Raw genomic sequence first — 23,135 nt, 5'->3', positions numbered from 1 at the left:
TTTTTTTTTTTTTTTTGCTACCTCCCCAGTATCTCAGTCTTTTTCTGTTTTTTGCTTCTTTTTCGGTTCCATCTAGGAGTTTGTACAGAGATATTTTGTTTTTGTCCTTGGTGGCTCTGGGAAAGGACAACATTGACATTGGTAAGTTGACCGTGTTTAAGTTGTCCTCGAAATGTGAATTGCTTCCTCAAAAGTTGAGGAGGATTGAAGGTCTTAAGTCGGGAGTAATGTAGGTGAAATGCTGTGGTGCGGATCAAAGTCTGTGGGGGCGTAGATGCCAATTATCTGAGGATTATTATTAGCTATAAATCCAATGTCCGCAGGAATATTCAGGAATACAACAGACAGGTTATTCTTGTTAACGCAGATGCTTTTGACCGCGAGTACAAGATGGCATACGACCGACTCACACCCAGCCAGGTCAAGCTGACGCACAACTGTGACCGGCCCCCCAGCGCCGGGGTCATGGAGTGCCGCAAGATTTTTGGCGAACCGTACTTGTGAGCCCATCCGGCCTCCGCCTTCTCCGGCTTCTGCTGCTCCTAAGCTCCCCTGATTCCACCTGCATCTCAATACTGCTTGAACCTCAAGCTGCTTCTAGTCCCAAAAAAAAAAACATTCCGGCACCTTGAACGGGACAAAGACGAGTCGATAGGCTCGCTGAACACAGCGCAGGAGGGTTTCTCAGAACAGTTGGCCACTGCCGTGAAGGACACACACATGTAGCAAGACATTCATCTTGAAAGCAAGCTGGAGCGGATATCACAGCTACTTCACTCATCTCTAAAACTCGCTATGTACAGCTACAACAACAGTCGCGCTAATCGACGTACAGTGATCCTTGAAAATGCCTCCCGTTTCCTGACACCGCCGCAGCGCAAGAAAACTATCACAAGATGAGCATCTAACCCTAGAGAGACCAGAAGACTGCCCAGGAGACCCAGGGTCTTGCTGATGTTCAGGAATCCAAGAATAGCGGACAATGACGAGTGAGGAGAAGAACTTTCGGCGCTGCATTTCTAGTTAACAGCCTGAAAAACCAGGCTTCGTTTCGCCAGTTAACCCTTGCTGCCCCCTTGGTCTGTAGGGGAGGCAAAAGAGCAGCAAAGCACTATGAACAGCAGCATGAGAAGGTCTTTCTCTCAGAAGGAGCTGCCCTGGATTTGCTTGACACTACTACAAAAACGGAAGAGAACGTTTCCGGTAAAATGTTTGATGTTACGGGGTATTTTTCGTAGTTCTGTTACAGATTATGTCCAATGCAGATGTGCTGTATATACAATTTTACTTTTATAAAACATTTGTATTATATGATTCAGACTAATATTGGCAATATTTTACTTGTATTATATTTATACAAATGTACCATTATTTATTTAAATGCGTCTGTTTTAGTGTTTGAGCCCAGCTTTCACTATGGTGAATAGTTTTCTCTGGTCCAAATGGTCATGGTCGATGTCCTCTTATACCAGTGTTCGTGTTGGTGGGTCGGGGGCCCTTGTCTTTACAGTGAGTACTGTATTAATGCCGATGGTTTACCTTACTCAACTGGGACATTTGAGTTGCGCTACTTTATCAAAACAATCCCAGAAATGGCTGCAGTACACATCTGGACCCAAATAACTAACTGTTCAGTGAGTGGGCAAAAAGGAATCCATGTAGGAGGGCCCAGTGTTAGTCGTCCTCATCCCTGATTGGAAAAGTAAGACAGATGTTATGAATAGTGATGGTATATTTAAAAAAAAAAATAAATAAAAATAAAAAATCTTTTTTTTTTTTTTTTTTTTTTGGTCGGTGTCACAAAAAATGTTGACACCTCATTAGCGCCTTGTATAATGGCATCCAAATCATCGGTTCGAATCAGGGATGTAAATATGATGTGGCTTTATTTTAAATGCTGAAAGCTATGTTAAATACCGAACAAATATATTTATTACTAGTATATTTTTAAAGTAGGGTATATTACCATACTTCCATTACATTCAGTTTATTAAAATTAGGTATTAAAATATTAACATTGTAACAAAACTTCATCAGTATATACATATATAGGACCTTAGTGTGTATTGTGTATTATTCACCTTTTCAGTGCATTTCTTTTAGCTCTACACTGAGCTACTGAGCTGATCTCTATAAATTCCTTCGTAATGAATTCCCTTGTTTCGAATCAGCAATGAAAATGCAGATCTGACTCCTGATTGTGTGTCTTATTTAGATTCTCTCTGGCAGGATCAGTTAACATCTGCAATGTATCAGAAGAGAGTCCTGTTTTTTTTTCAGGTACTTGACATATTTGATACAGTGATTTGGTTGGAAAGAAAGTGTGTGTTCACCTGTGAAATGTGCGCAAATAGATTTTTAAAAATGATTTTATTGCTTCTGTCTTTGAGAAACAAATTTATGTTCTGTTTTCTAGGGACATGCGTTAGAACTTCTTTATAAGTATATTCTACCCTAAAACCAAAAACTAATAACCTAAAAATGGTACACTTGAGAAACATTTTTACATCTTGTGTGTGTGTGTGTGTGTGTGTGTGTGTGTGTGTGTGTGTGTGTGTGTGTGTGTGTGTGTGTGTGTGTTTGTTTCTGTATGTCGGTGTACATGTACATATAGATGTTTCCCTTTTTAGCACTTTTTCAAGTGTTTTTCATTCATAACACAAGTATGAAAATAAATATACATTTAAGACGTTCTAGTATAGCAATAGTGTTGTGTATTTTATGTAGTTTGTATCCGTTATTTTTCTGTATACACATTTCTATTAATTTTTTAAAAATATAGGGATGTGTATGGGAGAATATATATTTTGCCAAGGTATTATATACTACATAGCAGTATAAGTAACCTGGCTATACCATTTGTAAGGAATGACTACGAAGAATACCGCTGTAGAACAATACCGCTCTAACTGTGAAATACTCATCTGCAAATGTTCAGAAAGAGCACAGTAATGGTTCTCAAGACTGGACTATATTACACACATCTACATTCATGGACATGCTAGGAACTGAGTTCGTATTGATCTCTTGTGTTCGTTTCTCATTTTTAATAAGTCGGGGAAGGGGGAATTATGGAATTATTGTTCCCACTGGTCAGTACAGCGTTGCCATTGTACGCGTAAATGTGTTTTTCGGCGGAGTCTATCCTCTGCTCAGCCTGTGAGATGTGAGCCTCCTCCTGGCCCTTTTTGTGCCGCCCGTCTTCGCTCGTTGTCGGAGACCCAGTCTGCAGGTGGTTCTATGATCAGGGCAACGTGTAGAAATGTGAGGATGAAAACAGCATGCTGGGGCAGGGCAGGGCAGGGCTTGGCTGACATCAGTGAAAGGCATGCCTTATACTGGTTGGATCTACTGCCTAAGTGATGCACACACCTGTTATCAGAAAAAAATAGAAAGGAGCTGTGTCATATTTTTAGAAGATCAAAGGCTCCATCCAAATGTTTATTTCCAGATTCCAGAAAACAGGGACTTGCACCAGTTTAAATGTCCATTTCCACTTACACTTCATTATAGTACTCATCCATATTCATTATGCGTTCATACATATTCATTCAGTTTTTTCTGCCCCAAATTTGGAAATGTGGACATGAGACAACAATGTCTGTATACAGTGTGTTATTGTAACATAGTTTCTGTATAAATGAATATATTTATATATACATAAATATTTAGATGTCTTTAAAACCATCTTTTTATGTTTAATATAATGTTAAATATAAATAAAATTTATCTGGTATTTGTAAAATAGCACAGCTTCAAATTTAGTGGCACATGCCCATGTTTTCATTAACTTGAATACTTGCACATCGCTTTGTCGGGTCTTAAGAAGAAGTGCTCAATTGCATTTGTCCTTCTTTTGGATAAAAGTAACATTTCCATCTGGGTACTGTACAGTACTGTATATGCTTAAATAAATGTCTTTGTACTTGGGTCAGAGCCACATATGAACACTTGGAAAACGTTTGAACGAAATTCTTTGTTTATTTCACTGTATTTTAACAAAAATGATGGGGAAGAAACACCTCCCTTTGGACAAGACGGTTATTTCCAAATGTGTGTTTTTGTCATATGTAATATATTAAAAGGACTGGTCTACCTTCTGTGCTTTACTGTAGGAGCACTGGGTACATGGAGCTGATACCCTGGTAAGAAAGCACTAAGAGCCTGGTTTTTTTTCGGCAATCTAAGCGGCAGGAAGTCGGTTGAAGAGCTCGCTTCAAGAGTGGTTTTCTCCAACTAGCTAAGAGAGTCCTTCATAGGGAGATTGTGTCATGGCTGCTGGAGGACAGACTTCCCCAAGATGTGTGTGCGTGTGATGACATCTGGCCACATGAGCCTCTTTCCGCTGTGGAGGGAGAAAGCACTCGCCCCTCGTCACACAGGCTGAGGGTCGCTCAGGGTTTGGACTGGATTCTTTGACTCTGTGTATCTCCAACCCAGTTGTAACACAGCCTGGGACTAAATGACATAAAAAGGTGACCAATGTGCGAGCACAGAGCAGTGCTATGCAATTGTTTCAGAGGCTATACATTTTAAATGGAAAAAGACTGTTAGAATTTTGAAGCTTGAAGATATTTTCGAACCCTTGCGGCAAAGCAGCATTCTGCTGAGACAGGCTGTTAAAACTTCGTATGCTCTTAATATCCCACAAAGGCTTCTATAATTCAGTGCAGCTTTGCCCAGAGTTTGTGGATGTATCGCGTGCGCAAAGGTATGTGCAAATGTTCCCAGTTCAATGTGCACTTCACTGGCTCTTCAGAAAGCATCTTTTGAAAACGTGTTTACAGATGTACCTGCAGGTCATTGGGATTCAGTGATGATTATGGGTCCATGGTAGGATCTTCAGGGTCAACCTTTTAACTGTAAATAAATTCACTCCTACGCTGGATGGGTTTTGTTGTGTTTGTGCGTGACTGAGCAGGAGACAGAAGAACTGGTAAAATTGTTTCATTACCATGTGTTTCATTTAATTATTTTCGAAATGCATAAACATCTGAATACGCTTTTAGTGTATCATTCAAGATAACATGATGTTTGAAGCAAGACTGCATAATTTTGCCACTATTGATAAGGTCTTCAGAGGTTTTAGAATGCTCCTCAGTTGTACAATTTTTTTCCAGTAGTCAAAAAAGCTATTGCATGTCATTTCTTTCTGTAAATGTTTACTAACCCTACACCAATTGTTAAATATAAAAATAATCCCATCGTAGTGGGTTTAAAGTACAGCATATACAGAACAATAAAATGGAGAGATATCCAATGTTCTTTTGATTTAACAAATCCACTGAGCATTCTGCATCCACTTAGAATTATAGCTCACAGCCAAAGCTTGCAGGATTTCCACACTGACATTTTGACCATGGAATCTGACGTGAAGAGGATACACGTTATGTTTCAAGACAATTTTAGTTCTAGTCTAGACTTCTAAATCATATATTAACATGACAGTGTTTCATATAGTAATATATGGTTACTCTGCAGGGATTATCATTAAAGTTACATGCACATTTGTCTTTGTTATGCTTACTAGTTATACGTGCACACAACCCAACAGTTTTTGCTTTGTATCCACTCTGAGCTGGAAAAAAGAAATGTGTAATTAGCCCTGGTAATCACAAATCACCAGCTGTCAGTAGATGCTTTTAATAGCACTTGCTATGCAGTAGCAATTTATTTTTATTATAGCCTATTATGATATTTTGATTATGATTTCTGACTGAAGAAGAAATCCCTGATTAAACCTAGCGCACATTCAGAGAATGTTTTACAAAAACCTTTTTAACAAAAAATACAGTTCAACTCTCATTTTCTGCATTAAAATTAGTAGAAACCTGGGGGGAAAGGTCTTTCACAAAATCAGCACAATGAAGCTTTGCTTTTTTGTGCTCCTTTGCATACTCATCGTTTTAAGCCAACAGAATCGCTGATGTATCATTCAGCATAAGTTGTAATTAAATGTATTATTAAGACTGCATTTCAGTTGTTGAACACAGTACAGGTGGTCCCTGATTTACCACGGTTTGACTTGTGATTTTTTTGACTTTACGATGGTGAGCTGGCAATAGACATTCAGTAGAAACCGTACTTTAAATTTTGATTTTTTTTCCCGGGAAAGCGATACGTGGAGCAATACTCTCTCGTGATGCTGGGCAGCAACAGTCGTCCGCATCTCCCAGTCTGTCACGCAGAGGTGTGTATTAAATGCATTTTTGACTTACTATATTTTCAACTTATGATGGGTTTCGGGGAACGTAACGCTTTCGTAAATCGGGAACCACCTGTACTTATTTTACTCATGAAATCACTGGTACAAAAAAGATCAATACATTCCACTCTAAGTTTTTGTGGAGACTCGCTGATGCTCCAGTATAAATTCTGGATTCTTGTAGCAGCCTGAGATACAAAAGTGCCTTGTGTGTGTCCAAGGTATAATTTACTGCCATTTACTGCAGCTTTTAGGTTATATACTGGCAAATGAACATAGATGCATATGTGTAACACTTCTGTTTTACTGCACCATTAGCTTAATGCGGAAAGTTTATGGGACGTATGAATGTGTACAACAGTGTTATGCTAGTTTTCCAAAAATGTGTTGCCGTCAGCGCTGTGTTGCCTGAACAAGAATCCTGTCTAGCAGACTTTGTGTGTGATTGATTGTGTGACACACTATTAGCGATTCTCTTCCGCAGCCAACAAAAGTGGCAGAGGTGCAAATGTAAGTGAACGCTTTGGCAGGAAGCAATTCAGATGGACACGGGACAGACGATGATGCGGTCTTCAAGCATGACGCTCAGCACCAGAAACACAAAGTAAAGACAGAACATGGTGAGGCCCAGAATCTTGTTCATCTTCCACTTGCAGAAAGCTATTGAGATGATGACGAAGAGGAGCATGAGAAAGAGCAGTACGATGGCACAGAAGAGCCCGTTGCTGCTGACGGTCACGGGGGCCAGGTTGTGAAGGAACGAGTACATCAGCCACGGCACGGGGAGCCTACAGGGGAGAGCGGGGGGGGGGGTCGGTTCAGCAGTCCCTCACCTAGAGCTACAGACATATAATACATTTCCTCTATTAGTCCTTACCGGAGTTATGCAAGGAGCTACGATTAATAGGAACTACTGAGTTAACTTTATTTTTAATGTGCAATGTTTGTTAAGGTCAATCAAAGTGAAGATAATTCAGAATTAATGGCAGCCTGTGATTTCTGCTCAGTCCTTGACTAGCGCACGGACAGCTAGGTCCTCTCTTTGTACTAATTGGACTGATGCGCTCAGCTGAATAGGAGATAGTTTACCCGACAGTGATGTCAAAAATGTTACTGCCAACTGAACTGGACACCGCCATGTCGCCCAGGCCTTTGCGAGCCACAATAACACTGGTGATCAGGTCAGGAATTGAAGTACCAGCTGCCAAGATTGTCAAGCCCATGATTTCTTCAGAGATGCCAACAGTCTCGCCCACCTGGAGAAACACATTCAAAGGTTAAACTCAGAGCTACATAGAAGTTTGTGTAAAGTTGAAGCATTTAGAAGATCTAGGGCTACTTGAGTGGCTCAGTGACGAAACATTCAGGAGCACTACTTGACATGAAGCACAGGCTTGCTGAGGGGAGGAAGGGTGCGAAGGAAAGGGCTTATGCTAACCCCTCCAGAAAGAGCCATAAAGGCACAGGATCCAAAAAAAAAACAACAGGTGCATGACACAATTAAACACAAATATATACACCAGTTAAAAAAGCAGAGAATGAATAGCTGGGGATGAAAAGACAATGAGTCACAAACCTGATGTGCCCACCAGACCATGAGATACGAAAAGACAGCAATCCAGATAATGGACCCAAGGAAGGTCATTACAAAGTATTTCCTGGAAGCCTGCAGAATGGAGAGAATGAAAATAGTTCAAATTTACCACTTAAGGGTCAATTTTTAAAAACTGTGATGACTTTCCCTGTCACCAGCTTTTCCAAGTGCCACTGAAAGGCAGTCGGTAGCAGCATCTCTCCTGTACCGAACAGAGGTATTACTACACACATTGCTTTGATCCAAAGAGGTTAAATATTAGCAGGCAGTTTCATCCGGAGACAAGTGAATGTTGACTCTGCTTCACTGAAAGCCACAACAGGCCTGAGCTTATTACTGATTCAGAGTGCAATATTTTAATATTTATAGAATCTATGATTAAAGGCTGAGCAATGAAGTTGTCAAATGACAATGTGTGTCATGCTGACTATGTTGGAATTGGGGGTTTTTACCAGATTACGAACGTCTGGGACAGTCAGCCACAGTGGGAAGACGACGGGCAAGAGGAAAAGGTAGGTAGCCTGTTTCCGCCAGGTGTCTGGCCACTCCAGCGATAGAGGCTCCTCGGTCTCCTTCTCGTCCTCTTCATCTTCATCGCTGTCATCGCTGTCATCACTGTCATCATCGCTGCTGTCATCGCCGCTGCTTCCCGAGCTGTCGGAACCCCCTCCTTCCTTACCTGCTGCTTCTTTGCCCTAATGAAGAGAATGATTGGAAATTGTTAAAAAAGGAGCAACATTGAGTGGAATCATGGAGAAAAATATGAATGCCTGCACCAGAGTTGTAAATCTGCCCAAATACTTTACCTTCTCCTTCTGCCCTTTCTTCTCCTCCTCTTTTGCCGGGGGCTGGGAGGTAGAGGGCTCGGCCGGGGCGCTGCCCTGCACGGTGTTGGGATGCTCTGATTTGCCAGCCCCATCTAGCAGCACACAGGAAGAGGTGACATTTACAGGTCAGAAAGATCCACAGAATGGCTTTACCGTAGGTGCTTCTGAAGCTCTCAACCAGTTCGGGGAAGAATGGTCTAACGCAACTGCTCCCGTACCTTAATGGGAAATCAAAGAATCACCGGGGAGCCTTTACGAAGTGGCACTCAACATTACAAAATGTAAATAATAACGGTTTTTGTAATTTTCAAAGAGGAACTTTATTAGGACACAGTTATATAGTTTTACCACATTTACCCAAAATGAGGTTATTATTCATAATTGCAAGTCTGTTCCGCTCACATGTTGAACCGAAATAACACATCAGATATTACTTCATTCGGAGCAATATCTGAAGTTCAGTCCACATGGATGGTTGAAAAACGCCCATACTTTTTAGTTTAACCCGCAGACATCATACACAAGTCTCAGTTTGCTCAATGTTGCTCTACCTTACCTTGTAATTTTGTTTCAATACATAAAAGAAAGCAAAAAAAAAAAAAAGATTATATAAGCTTGTGTCTAAAATAGCTCTTCTCCTCAAACAAAGGAAGAACATGGAACGCTGGGCTGCTTTATTAAGGAAACAAAAGTCCGGGCTGCTGGAGGCTGGCACTCTTGTAGCCGGTACACAGCAGTCGGGCAGCTGGTGCATTACCGCCTTAACATGTGCCACATTAATCAGCACACTGCATATGTAACAGGGCTCATTTGTGCAGGGATATTGTATTGACCAAGGTGTCCAAGGTCCCTACCAACAGATTATACAACAAAACAATGTGGCGTTGTGGCCCTTCTCTTTAACCAATCCTCTTTAATATTATAATGACATTTATTCATGTGATCATCACATGGCTTACAGTAAAATATCATCGATTTATTGAGCAGACCCCAAATTGTGTACAACTTCAAGCTAAACCTTTTTCATACAAACTATTTAATAACCTGAAAAGAAATCATGAGGCAGGTTTTTATTCTATATAAAAGTAGTGCTTTGCATATATTGTCGACATGGCAGAAGTGGTGACTGCTCTGAGGTCTTCTACTCGGATGTCTCAGGTTTGATTTGTAAGCAGCAATTACCCTGACGCTGAAGTGCAGGACCCCATTTGCATCTAAATCCCCGAATCGATTTCTTTAAAGGCAGTGCTGCTTAAAGTCCTGCTGGCGAGGCACTGTGCCAAAGCACTTGAGAGCGAAAGTGAAGAATGTCAGTATGTCTCAGACTGCTGCATGAACTCGGCGATGAACCCAAGCGAACACATTACATGCTGATCAGACATTCCGCACCCTTGTCCACAGGCCCAATACAAAGCCTTCTGTTCACAGCCAGGGTTGACACTTTGACCCTGAAGTCATGTCAAGAGACAGATACATATTGGGGTTCAGAAGGTTGAACTGGAAAGCGTGTTCAGTATTTCACATGTATTTGATGAGACTGTATTTCCAGGGTAAATTATCTGCATCATCTGACAACAGTCTTATACTGTTTGCGACTATTCGTTTTCTTTCATCTTCAGTGGTCTCTATAGCAACAGCCTTGGTCAGTATACCATTTGTTCCAAGAGACTCAGAGGGTTGGGGTGAGTATTAGAGGGGCTGAGGGCTGACTGGTGTTCTGGAGGACCCCTGCAGCAGAACTGACGGCCGTCTAGCTTACCTTCAGCTTTTCCTCGTGCCTTGCTCTCTACCTTCCCCCTGGCCATGTTGTTCAAGATCTCAGCTTTGTCCTTAAACTTAACTGCAGGTGAGAGAGAGCAAAGGTGGTGGGTGCTCATTGAAGGGTCTTGCAGCACGGCCAGGTGGCACTGGTGCCAGATCACGTGCAAAGCGATGGGTAGCCAGGACTGATGGGGCTTCTACATGACTCATAAGGCTCCATTGTCATTGTTTTTGTGGAGAAACATTTACTTTAAAAGGCAGAATGAAGGAACAGATAAAATTTGAATCTGGCTGATTAACACGAGATGGCCGAGGACTGACAAATATAAAAACCAGACAAAGTGGACAAAGTCAGAGACAGGAGAGACAGATTAGCTGCTGCACAACACACAGAGACACGCAAAGGACAGAGACCAGAGAGCACTATAACCAGGCCTTCCCACCTTATCTGTCCCAGCACTCAACAACCAGCCTTCACATCCCTGTGTCTGACAAAGACTGTTCACACGGGAAGACCCGTATACTGCGCACGAGTGCAAACTCATGGGGCATTCACCGTGGTTACATACAGTATGAGCACGCTTCCCATGGCTCAGTAAGATGTAGGAGCTCAACATACGACACATTCACCTTCAGATTTCAGAGTTGAACAAAATGTTAAGGCAAACATTCAAAGCTCTTCTTAAAGTGTCTTTGGCTAAAGCCAACATTATGCCTTGCAGCTCTAGAGATGTTTAAATGACAGATCAGTGGACAGATTTATCTCATATCTATAAATGTGGGGCCATCAGCACCCATGAGTTATGACTGGGTTTGCCGTAAGAGTAGCTTTTTCTTCTTTTTCCTCTTCTGGTCACACTATAGCTGCCATTCTGCTGCTGATGACACCAACGTGAGTCCTATTGAGATAAAGGGATTGAGATCATGGATGCTGGCTCTTATCCAGCTTTTATTAGCTGCATTAAAAGCTGATTAGGAGGCAGAAGCTCCCCGGAGCTGTGAGCCTGAGCCAGGGCCACAGGGGACTGAGGACAGTATGAAGGTCACCACCCCGCTGAGCACAGACCGCCCGTGGGCACGCTGGCCCTTGGAGAAGGGTCATTTGGCTGAAGGGTGTCACAGGGAGAGATGGGAGTGCTTCTTGCTTCCCAGGAGCGAGTGTGGCCTAAGGGAGGCACTCTGGTGCCCTATACCACAGGTAATGGTAAGAAGATCCTCCACATAGTGTCCCAAGCAGAACTGTGGATTTCGGTGAGCCTCCAACAGTCTGCATAGCTAATGTGTTTTTGTCTTTCGTTCCGGTTTAATATACGTAAACTGCAGGATTTTATAGAGACAACAACAACACGTTCAATAAGGTGATTGTCACCTCAAGAAGATATTTAGTCCTATGGTACTTTTAAAAAGTCAAACATTTTTCACCAAAAAAAAAGCTGTGTTATTTTCTGTGAGGAAAAGTAAATACATTCAGAAAGCAATACATATATATTCAAAATTCTACTTTGTACAAAGCTCTTAAACAGTGAGCAACTCAATTACAATGACAAACGTTTGTTTTGCTGCACAGCCCTGTGCACCTGTTTGGGCTGTGCTGAGCTTTCAACAGTTGTTTCTGTCTTGTTTTAAGCAATGCTATTTTTTCTGCAGCTTTGCAAAACTGTTAAGTAATCACCCGTACAGAATAGAAGTATATTTACATATTGAAAAATTTCCCCAGATTATTTATAAACACTCTGCCCTCATAATACGGTTCCATGCAATGAACTCTTGCTATAACACCTTATGCAAATGTCTAGCCATAGGCATATTATTCAGTACAGCAGCATTTTTGCCAGTTTTGTGGTCAGTTTTCTTCCACAGCGGGTCTTTCATTCTGGACAACAGCTTGTATCTGACGTTTTGGAACAGAGATGCAAACTTTGTGTCAATTATTTTCCGGCTAAATCGTATAAATGAACCTCATATTAACCAGAAAACAATTATCACTAGTGTACAAGTAGGATTGGTGGCGGTTGGACTCCTCTCTTTTAAAACAGGCACTGGCTGGAGGCAGACATTCCTTCGAGCACATTATTAACACGAAAACACTTGTTCCGTAACAAAACAAATTAAAGTGCATACTTCTTATTTCCTCTCTTTTAAGCTGACAGTCTCATGACATACAAAATTAAGCTACTTACAATTATTATTACAATAATCATACATAAGGGTAATTTTTACTGTATTAGTGTAGGGTAAGCACCTTGCTTAAGGGTAGTACAGCAGGAGTGGGATTCAAGCCATCGGTCCTTTCAGTGCAATACCGTACTAAACCAAATCAATTAAATCATATGAGCAGCTTTCATAAAATAAATATCCTTACTACTGTAAATAAAGCTTTAATCTTGTAGTCAAATGAAGACATTCAGGAGTCAAACATTTGTTAATGATGCTGCACAGCACCTGTAACAGTATAGCCTTCGTGTAATTCGTAGAGTGAGCCAGCAAAATTATCAAAATGTCTCTATCCAGTTTGCATTCTCTTTCACGCCCTGTGCTCCAGGGCTAGGTTCTGGACGGCTGTGGCCAGCATTGGACAAACGACTATTGATAACAACTAAAGGAATAAATATTACGTTATAATATTAAATTTATAACTTTGTGTAGTGTTATCGGGCTGATAACACTACATAGAGCTCCTTGGAAGTCACTTTGGAGAAAAGCATCTGCTAAATAAATAAATGTAAATAAAAACATGACATTAAAAGAGAAACTAGAAATAATCACTTCTGCTACTAATATTATAAAGTGTGTTATTGCCATGCCTAAAAACACCTTTTATGCTGGAATTTTAACTTTAGGTGACATATTTCATCCAGGATTTTTTTCAATAAGAAATAATGAAAATTAAACCCTCTCACAATTGGAATTTCTCTAAAGGGGTGATTTTGCTTAAACAATTAACCCTGTTACCCAAGGAATGGGGGTTTATTCTGATGTATATTACACTATACTTTGTTCTGCATATTTAATTAACTCAGAATATATACTACGACAACAGTATTTGGGGTATTCAAAATTTTTGCGGGAACCCCTCCTGGTATACATTCTGGTGATGAAAGTGATGAAAGGATATACACACACACACACACACACACACACACACACACACACACTTTCTGAACCACTTGTCCCATACGGGGTCGCGGGAAGCCGGAGCCTAACCCAGCAACTCAGGGCGTAAGGCTGGAGGGGGAGGGGACACACCGAGGACGGGACGCCAGGCCGTCGCAAGGCACCCCAAGCGGGACTCGAACCCCAGACCCACCGGAGAGCAGGACCCGGTCCAACCCACTGCGTGATGAAAGGACGTACCTAGTAATTGATTCTGAATGTGAGAGGTGCATGTATTTGAATCTGCTTAGAATTTATTGCTTCTGAACTGAGATTTTTCTTTTGTTTACAAAAACGGTTGCAGTTTATTGTCGTTGTTAAAGTTCATGCTTTGTAAAAATCCTGGTTACCTAGGCTGTTCAGGCATTGGTTTGAATCCAGTGTGTTTGTTCTCCCGGTGTTCGTGTGGATTTCTTCCTAGTGCTCCTGTTTCCTCTGACAGCCCAGTGTTTCAGGTGAATTGGCGACGTTAAATTTCCTCTCTTTGTAGGAATATGTATGTGTGTGGCTACTTTGTGATGGACTGGCATCCCATCCAGGCTGTACCCTACTTGGCCTTGTGCCCTGTGCTTCCTGGATAGCTGGGATAAGCAATTAAGGACAGTGAGGGAGCACTGCGTTGGTACTTCAATAGCATGGCTCATAAATGTCTGTGGAAAAGCATGACTTACTTGCAGACTGTATGAAAAACATAATATTTCCTAGTGTTTGATACCACAAGCATGGTGCTAGGGACACAGGATTCACAAAACCTGCCCAGGTTGGATGTAGATCCACTGACACAATAAGTGTAAGCGGTGTATTGGGAAAACGGTAGAGGAATGTGGAATGATATGTGTTTATTTTTATTCACCATGCTGAGGGCAACAACATTGAAACCTGCAGGGCACATGTTTACACTGGATGGTTTAAGGAGCACAAAGTGGCGTTAGTCATCCTTCATATTTCTCTCAAGTGCTTCTCTAAATCTTTCTCTCAGCCACAATACAGAGGAACATTTTCAGGGCCTCAAGAGATACCTACAAATGCATTTCCAAGGGCATGTTGGAAAAACTCTATTGTTTCTGTTCATACATTGCTTGTTCAGCTATTACATGTTCATATATAGTATAATAAGTTTAGGTATTCATGTAGGGAGGCTAGCTGTACTATATTAATATGCCTACATAAATAACAGAGTTCAGAAGCTAGCTCCAGTCACTGTTTTTAATAATCAGTAATGTTCCAGAATCTGTTTATTAAACACTTACATTTCGTTATAATTATTCAGTGTTAGCAGTAGCGAATGGTGGGCAGCCGCTTGGCCTTGGACTTCTTGTGGTCTTTTATCCTATACCAGCCTTAGGAGCTGCAATCCTCCATTGCTTCCTGGCTTCTCCTACATTTCTTTTTAACTTGTCATTTCTGCCAAGTTATAATTTAACTCCCCATAATTGCTAATAAAGTTTTCTTCTTTCTTTTTTGTGTTACTTATATCATTTTCTCTTGAGTGCCTACAGTCAGTCACCCTATTAGAAAGGGCACCATATAATTAAATTAAACTGAATTGAACTAAGTTGAATACTGTTATTCCAGAGGCAAACTATGCTTAAAGTGCATTATTAAGTAATGTGTTATGCTGGAATCTGAAATTCTTGTTTTCTAACCTAGGAATGGACTATTGGGAATGTAACTATGTTCTGTAATATAACTGGGTCCTTCCTGGGACAGATACACCCAGAGGTGTTTATCTGCTTAGTATGAGTCTGTACTTAGAGCTAACTTCATTTGGGACACTCTGCTAATCCATTTTGCTTGGTAAAGGACAGACAGACTATGCCATGACATTCCATTCATTCCTCATTTTATGCTTGTGCCCCTAATGCTGAATCCGAATAGTCAAATATATATAAATACACACACACACATATATATACATGTATACAAATTGTTGTCCTTAAATTCTACTGTGTGTGTTTTTCAGGGACGTGCACCTTCCTCACACTAACAGAGCACCCCGGCTTGGTGAATGGATCTTCCCGTTTCCCCTTATTTGTCGGCTGGCTGGCAGAAACCCAGTCGTATGGTGTCTAATGTGCCTTACATCGCAAAGTGCGAAAGTTCCCATCTAAATACTACAAACACAACTAATGTACCTGTGGATGGTATTCACAGTAGAAGGTAATGCAGCAATTTGGCAAATTGCTCGTGAAAGGGCATGTACTACGTATTTTCAGCCATCATAAGGCTGAATTACGGAACTGACTGCAACGACTGGAAATTATCTGTTATGACTGGTAATCACTTCACCATAACTCAGCTCTCAAAAATGCAAGAGTGTTTCCTGACAGACACTTACTGAGGTTTGTCCAGGCCAGTGACTGCATCTGGGATTAAAACCCCAGTGACTCTTTTAGAGAAACCACTGCTCTGATTGCCATTATTTTTGTCCTTTCAGGTTGCTATTTGTTTTTAGTCTCCTAAAGGCTATTACCCCTTAATAAAGCACTTTATTCTGCGAGAAAACTCTGCAGCATGAGAAATAAATTTGCAGGTTTAAATGCAAAGTTTGATGAAGTCACATTAAAAAGTGTTCAACAGCTTTTACCTGTTTGAGTGCACAAAATCCAGTGTAAAATTATCAGAAATTGTGAGCATTACTGACACTTGAAGAACATTAATGGAAGATTACATTTGGAATACACAGCTGCACAAAATACTAGTTGAGTATTGAGTATATAGATGGTATGACGTTATGATCGGTTGAATAGTGGACAATGAAATAATGCAATGTTAGAAATACAAGGGATCATGCATTCTTTTTATCTCTAACCTTCCCCCAGTGGGTCCAGGGTGTGGATCATCAGCTGGAAGATAGTGTTCCTCATGGTGCTGTTGTGCAGAGAGGCAGAGCTTCCCCCTCGCTGAAGGGCAGGTTTCAGCTGGGGAGAGATGGGGGGGAACCTGGTCACTGTCACCATCACACCCTTCTAACTGCACATGCTTGCAAAGATCAAAACATGGGCTTTGTCCTCAAGACCACCTGTGAATCTTTCGTGATTAGACACTGCAAAATAGGTATTACACAGTAATATAAAATTTACTTTTGTTCTGAACGTGCTTGTTTTAACCATTTCCTTTTTTGGATATGAAGATTTTTTTTGTATTTTGACATGGTTAGATTTACAAAAGTGCTAAGCTAGACTAAGATTTCAACTCCCCCCTCCCACAAAAAAACACCCTTTTAACTAGGATGCTCATCAGACTGTGAAACAACAAATACATAGGATCACCTTTTAAATTTGACTCATCTAATCAGATACGTCTTATAAACTACCTGCCTGCTAAAAGCTGTGAGAGATAAGGGTTTGCGAGAAAAATGCTGAAAGGAAGGGCTATAATACAAAGTGTCTGTCTTTGGTGGAGCACCCTGAATAAAAAAAACAGCCAATTGTAACACTGAACCTTCCCGGAATGTTAGCACAGCTTTAATGGGCTTCTTCTACGGACAAGGTATGGCAGAAAAGACTAAGTTATATACTGCGAGTTAACATATTTTGCAGGATCTGCTGTGTTCCCCAGACACAAGCAGCACGTGTGTGTGAAGTAACCTTTCGCCCTGTCTCTGTGTGAGCGTTTCTACACTTTCCGACTTTCCGCAGGCACAAGGGGACTTGCCTACCTTTAATCTGTTTTTGTCATCTGGATTTTCAGGAGGGTTAGCATCACCCGGTGATCCACCACCATCCTGTGTGCAACATCGAGATGCTTTATCAGATCTCACTGGAGACGGATGAGTATTGGTGTCATTTCGTTTGAAGATAGCAGAAGTAGCATGACTCTCGGTACGACTCCTGTTCGGTTTCAGCTCGAAATGATTCCTCTGAGTTTTCATTTTTGGTTGTCAAACTGGAGTGGGAAGTGTGCCTACGTATCTTTTTACGATCAAATGACTTTGTTGCAACAACCTAACAACCGCTGACCGCTCTGTGCACTCAGCATGGGGTTGCAACACAAGCCCACGGGTCTTCGACAGTGGCTTACACGGCTATTCATCTGCAAGGGAAATGAGATGCTACTTGACACAGACCAATAATTCTGTGCAGAAAGACAGCCCTTACGCTCTCATTAGGCCCTGATTGCAGAAGGGTGTAGCAGGTGCATTCCCAGATCCAGGGACAACGAAGAATTCCACTTTTGCTGTTCTCCAAGGCACGCTATTATAGGATTACACAGTAAAACCATTAGTGGTAAATTAACTCTGTAACAGATTATTAGGAAGCTTAATGCGCAAAATATACTCCTTTCAGATTTGGACACTGAGGAATGCTCCAAAATGTGATTTTGCCCCAATAATATCAGATTAAACCAAACAGGTCAATTATGCGGTCGAGACGTTAAATGTTTTTAAAGATACACATTTTCACAATTCAGCCTTCAAAGCAAAATTATGCACAGTTCTGGTTGAGTTGTGATTCAGCGAAATGGTACCAAAGGTAATTATTGTATCATTCTTGCCACTATAGACAAGCTTGAAATTGATGTCAGACTCCATGTAGTTACTACAGGTACGTGGATCTCCACAGAAAAAACAGCGCAAATAAACTGTATGCATCTTATAAAGGTATCCGAAATGTGTAAATAGTGTGTAGAAGTCTTTTTGTCATATATACATAAATGGGGTGTACCTCTAGTATGACAGGTTGACTTATAGGAGGTGCCCACAGTGATTTATACTGGGTTGTAGCTTTTAGCGCATGTATGGTAATGAAAGCTGCAGAATTTGCTGACAAATATTGTATTACCCCATGAGAGAGAGAGAGGAAGGCACAGTCACTGAAGAATAACAACCATAATAATAATACTAAAAAGTAGGGCTACTGTAACTCAACCACTAAGTTATTATTTACAATAATAGGAGATCTTTGCAGGTTCACAGTGATGTTTTATAGGATGACAGATGTTCAGTTATTCAGCTACATGTTAGAGGTAATGCTATCTGATCTATTACTATCATGTCATGAGTAATCACTTCTACTCAATGGTGGAACATTTCTTCCTTTTTATGATATTCATCTTTCAGAATCTACTGTGCAATTCATGGATGACACAAGGTTTGTGAAGAGGGACGGAGCCCCCAGTCACGTATCCTTAAATTCAAGGAACATTTGGTTAGCCACTGCGTCTGTAACATGTTTTGTCCTCTGTCATGGTTATTTAATGGGAACCACTACAATCATTGTATCCATAATGTACCAGCAGCACAAGGTCTCATTAGGCTTTGAGTGACTGGTGTTCCCATCTACAGCCAGGAATTTAGCTATAATTCTCTATCTTCATACAGTAGGGAGATTTAATCCAGCTATGGGTTGATCAGAATCTGCACAAGGTCCACACTGAATTCCTACATAACTAGTTTTGTCTGAGTTGTGTTTATTTGACTTAATAAATGGCCCTGACCAAGTGCTTGTAGCAATGCATTAGCATTATTGAGGGAACCTAGGGCCCAGGGCAACATTACCATGCCTTCCAATTACACTTAACAGTGATAAGAGCCGCACAACACTTCTAAAAATATGTGCAGTTCTGCAGCCTCGGAAAGGATTCATGTGGAATGGCAGCTGAGTGGCTTTTATTCACGAAGGGCTTGTGGACAGTTCCACAGGTATTCATAACACATGGAAGAAAACAAGAGTAATAACACACTGACCGTCTTTGCTGTTTACACAGCGGAAGAGGTCCGGAAAGAGAGTGCACTTAAGCTTTTTCAAGCAGATTATTTAACGTGTTATTTCAGTTGCACTTTGTTAATATTTTAATTTAGCTTTTGTGCCAGTTTAAGCAAAATTTCTTCAGAAAACAGACTAAAGTGGGATGTTGTCCTCTGTTTTTTGTTGGACAAATACTGTATGTTTTTGACAAATATGAAGTATTTTACTTTGTATTAGGATTCATTCATTTAAAATGCACTTGTCTTAAATTGATGAGAAATAAAATATAAGATTAAAATATTTAGAAAATTCAAAGACAAATATTAAAACAGCCAACTTCGGAAACCGTACGAATGAATGTCATAAGTGACAGACTGACTTCAAGACAAGACTACCCAACAATCTTGCATAAATCAGCCTAATTTGAAAAACTAATCAGTTTCACCATGTGACATAGACCAAAATCTTCAGTTGTTACTAGAGTACCTAACTTTGCATGTCTGGATTATCCTGCATGCAAGTATTATCTAACAGCGATGTGCCAAGCTGATTGTCACATTACTCCACAACACATAATCATTTTGCTTCTATACACCTGGGATCCTTTTCATTTCTGCTCATCAAACGCTAACAGGCAAACATGCTTATGAATAAACATAAGCTAAAAGCACATTGATGCACTGTTCACACCTGATCTACAAAAGGTAAAAATACTGCTTAAATGAAAAATATCATATAACTGAAGCTTTTTAACAAACATTTTTACTCTGGAATTGAGTCTCTTGCCACACTGAAGGTAAGCCAATCGAAACAATGTTTACCTGCTGCATTAGGGATTCACTAACAGACCATCAGTAATTGACTAAATTGTAATGCACCTTTAAAAATGATTCATTGTGGCATACCAAAACTAATGTATGGGGCGCTTTATATGAGTATCAGGAATATCATTTCTCAAAAAGTTCCAAAGCTCCATATGTAATACTTCCTGAGGAGAATTTGTACCCACTCAAGCTCTCTATGTGATTTATGCTGTATGAAACCTAAAGAGGTTTTGGCGATGAAGTTTTTGTTGACAACAAAAATCATGTTAACTGGTTTTAATCATAAAAAGTCAAACTGTTATTCATTTTAATAATTCCAGTACGCATTAACATCAATAGCCCTTTCTCAAAAACTATATTGCTTCATCCCATCACTATTTTATAGAAGCACAAAAATATACCACTACCTTCCATTTATGTGTTTTTATTGAAGTACATCATAATATCTCTACATGATCCCTTTGTAACAGCTAATGTATGCATGGTTTTTGAACTGAAAATGAAGTTAAGTAGATGGAATGGTCCTACGACTCATTTTCCCTATATTTTGATTTGACCCAAGTGCAATGTTTAAAAAAACATATCAATGTATAGAAATAAAATACACATGTAAATCAACATAACACTGACCTTCTCAGGCTCTTCCAGGGCTATAACCTTGACAATGTTCTTGTGCTTGTTCAACTGAGTCTTGAAGGCATACTCCAACTGCACGTTGTACTTCATGAAATAAACATAGGACATGTACCCCAGAATCAGGAGGATGCTCTCCCACCACAGGATGGTATTGTCCAGGAAGAAGATAATGAGCATTATGAGGTCCAGGATGTAGAAGGACACATCCCTGAACAGTGGCCACCAGGTGAGGTGCAATATCTCCCGGGAGAACAGGGCACACATCCCGATCACAAAGAGGATATTGAACACGGCCGAGCCTACGATGGTGCCAATGCCCACATTGCTGTGAGAGATAAACACCCCGATCAGGGAGGTGAATAGCTCTGGCGCCGAGCCCCCTGCCGCCATGAACGTGGCCCCTGCAACGTCATCTGAAATTTCCAACTTGTCTGTGATGACTCCTAAAGCTGGCACAAAGAACTCATCACAGACAATGGCCAAGGACACAAACATGTAGACCATCCCGAAAATGTGCAGGACAACCCAGCCCTGCCGCCGCTGCTCCACAGAGAAGAGGTCTTTTGGGTAGTCACCCTTCATGTGTGGGGCACCACCAGGAGAGGGGAGCGTCGTGTTGGGCACGTGCACAGGAGTGATGGGAGGCGTGGGTGTCATAGGAGGTGCAGTGGGCTTGGGTGGCTCAGGATCCACATAGATGCAGTGCCTGAGGTTACTCTGGTTTGTCGTCGTTACCAGTGGAACTTCTGTGGTTGTGACTGTTGATGTGGGAACTTCCGTCTGACTTTCCGTGGTGGTTGAATGGACAGTTCTTTCTGTGATGTTCTCCTCTGCTTTTTGGGTAGATACTGTCATCTCCCGTGTGTCGATTTCAAGCACAGTGACAGTGTGACCCTCCTCACCAGGCTCCTCCTCAACTTGTTGTTCTGCCCAGGGCTCTGACCAGGGGTCTGACCGCTTGGACCTAAGAGTCAACTGGTAGACGCAACATATCAAAACACCCGAAAGAAGGAACAGTATCCGGCTTGACTGAAGTCTCTTTCTTCGTGACAAATACATCTTAACACACAAAGGACAACGACGGTGACTCCCGTCAAAAAGTTGGACGCATAAATGTGATACCAATCGGCTACTTTGCTTTCTCCATCCGAATCTCCAGCACCTTTCAGAGGCAGCCACTTCCAGTAAAATTCATTTCATCTTCATTACACAAATTCTTCCGAAGGATTCGCCTGCGGCAGGGTGGAAACACAAAGCTTAAATGAAGTCATTCTGATCTGAGGATCCACTTGCACAGTTTGAAACAAGGTGCATGTTCACATGGTAGCAGAGCCCACTTGCGCTGAATAGGTCTTTCAAAGCTCAAGGTGAAGGCACACAGGCACCTGTTACTATGGCTACACTATTGCAATATTTCTGCTCTCCCCGAGAGAGGTACAAATGAAATCCACAGTAAGAGGAAACGCGGTAACGCACCACATTAATCCCAACGAGAGATAAAAAAGAAAGTGTGGTGCAGAGAGAAAGCACAGAATCCTCTTAAGTGGCACAGTTCGCATACATGAGGGGACGAAGGGGACTCAGCTGTCATCTGACGGCAGAACCAAGTGTCCGCGCACGGAAAAGCAACCAAAGCGAGATGAACGTGCAGCTTCTCCACGCGGAGCGTGTGGATGGTTTACAAAGTACGTTACGCAACGTGCAGTATTGAGTATATAATGTAATGTTATTCTTTACCCAGCGGATCATGATGCCCTGGAGAGTGGAGAGTGCCCGAAACTTACCTGTGGATTGATTCGGCTGGTCGGAGGCAGCGGGGTTTGGGATGGATGCGCTGCGCTGCGCTGCCTCCGAGAAGGGCTTCCCACAGCCGATGTGAGGAGGAGATGAAGAGGAGCTGAGGAAGAGATGAGGAGGTTCTCAGCTCTACACACTCACTGCTGCCCCCCCCGCCCAGGACGCACCTCAGGGACAGGTCTTCACCGCGGGATCCGCCTAACACCTAATACCTGGAGCCTTTTAAGAAGATTATCTCCACTTTCTCCCTCACTCTCATTGCCTCTGCGACAGTTTTCATTCACGGATTCCCCTTTGTGCGTTTATTCGTTTGTTTGGGAGATTTGAACCACTGAGCAACTAAAGTGGCTGTGTTGGAGGGGGGGACTGACATCAACGGAGAACACGCCCCCCCCCCACACACACACACACACACACACACACACACACACACACAACTGTTCCAGTAAAGTGCATTTGAGTGCATTATCATTATGATCAAGTAGCCGATGTGCACACGTCACAACGCGCTTTAAATCACTAACGCCTACATATATATTTTAAAAAAAGCAAATAAATATGTGTGGATTCCAATCCGTAAATGTATTTTTCTTGTATTTACAAACATTTGACTTTTAATATCGGGAAAATATTTATTTCCACTATATT

At 41.4% G+C, this 23,135-nt stretch overlaps 2 protein-coding genes across 9 annotated transcripts in view; one reads left to right on the top strand and one right to left on the bottom strand.

The window, feature by feature from the left end:
* Positions 1 to 2,546, top strand: part of dennd4a (DENN/MADD domain containing 4A) — a 58,443-nt gene extending 55,897 nt beyond the window's left edge. For all 7 annotated transcript variants that reach the window (XM_029256209.1, XM_029256210.1, XM_029256208.1 and 4 more), the window contains 2 exons: positions 77 to 141; positions 368 to 2,546. In XM_029256209.1, coding sequence (XP_029112042.1) covers positions 77 to 141; positions 368 to 504 — 202 coding nt within the window. In that variant the 3' untranslated portion in view covers positions 505 to 2,546. The remainder of the gene's footprint in view (positions 1 to 76; positions 142 to 367) is intronic.
* Positions 2,547 to 6,550: 4,004 nt separating this feature from the next.
* slc24a1 (solute carrier family 24 member 1) lies at positions 6,551 to 21,749 on the bottom strand. 2 transcript variants are annotated; one of them, XM_018763458.2, is made up of 9 exons: positions 20,674 to 21,749; positions 19,826 to 19,833; positions 17,202 to 17,221; positions 16,353 to 16,461; positions 10,386 to 10,466; positions 8,252 to 8,466; positions 7,782 to 7,871; positions 7,295 to 7,461; positions 6,551 to 6,993 (listed from the first exon to the last, which is right to left on the bottom strand). In XM_018763458.2, exons 1-9 carry the CDS (start codon positions 21,747 to 21,749, stop codon positions 6,744 to 6,746), a joined length of 2,016 nt encoding a protein of 671 aa, XP_018618974.2. In that variant the 3' UTR covers positions 6,551 to 6,743. The 2 variants fall into 2 exon arrangements, with proteins under 2 accessions (XP_018618974.2, XP_018618973.2); XM_018763457.2 differs by lacking the exon at positions 19,826 to 19,833 and adding an exon at positions 8,606 to 8,718 and having other exon boundaries at positions 8,252 to 8,494; positions 17,202 to 17,267; positions 20,685 to 21,749.
* Positions 21,750 to 23,135: the final 1,386 nt, after the last annotated feature.

This window comes from Scleropages formosus, chromosome 11 (genome assembly GCF_900964775.1).
Source record: "Scleropages formosus chromosome 11, fSclFor1.1, whole genome shotgun sequence".
NCBI classification, from domain to species: domain Eukaryota; kingdom Metazoa; phylum Chordata; class Actinopteri; order Osteoglossiformes; family Osteoglossidae; genus Scleropages; species Scleropages formosus.
The sequence above is the reverse complement of the archived record's forward strand: the minus strand, read 5'-3'. Positions and strand labels throughout refer to the sequence as shown.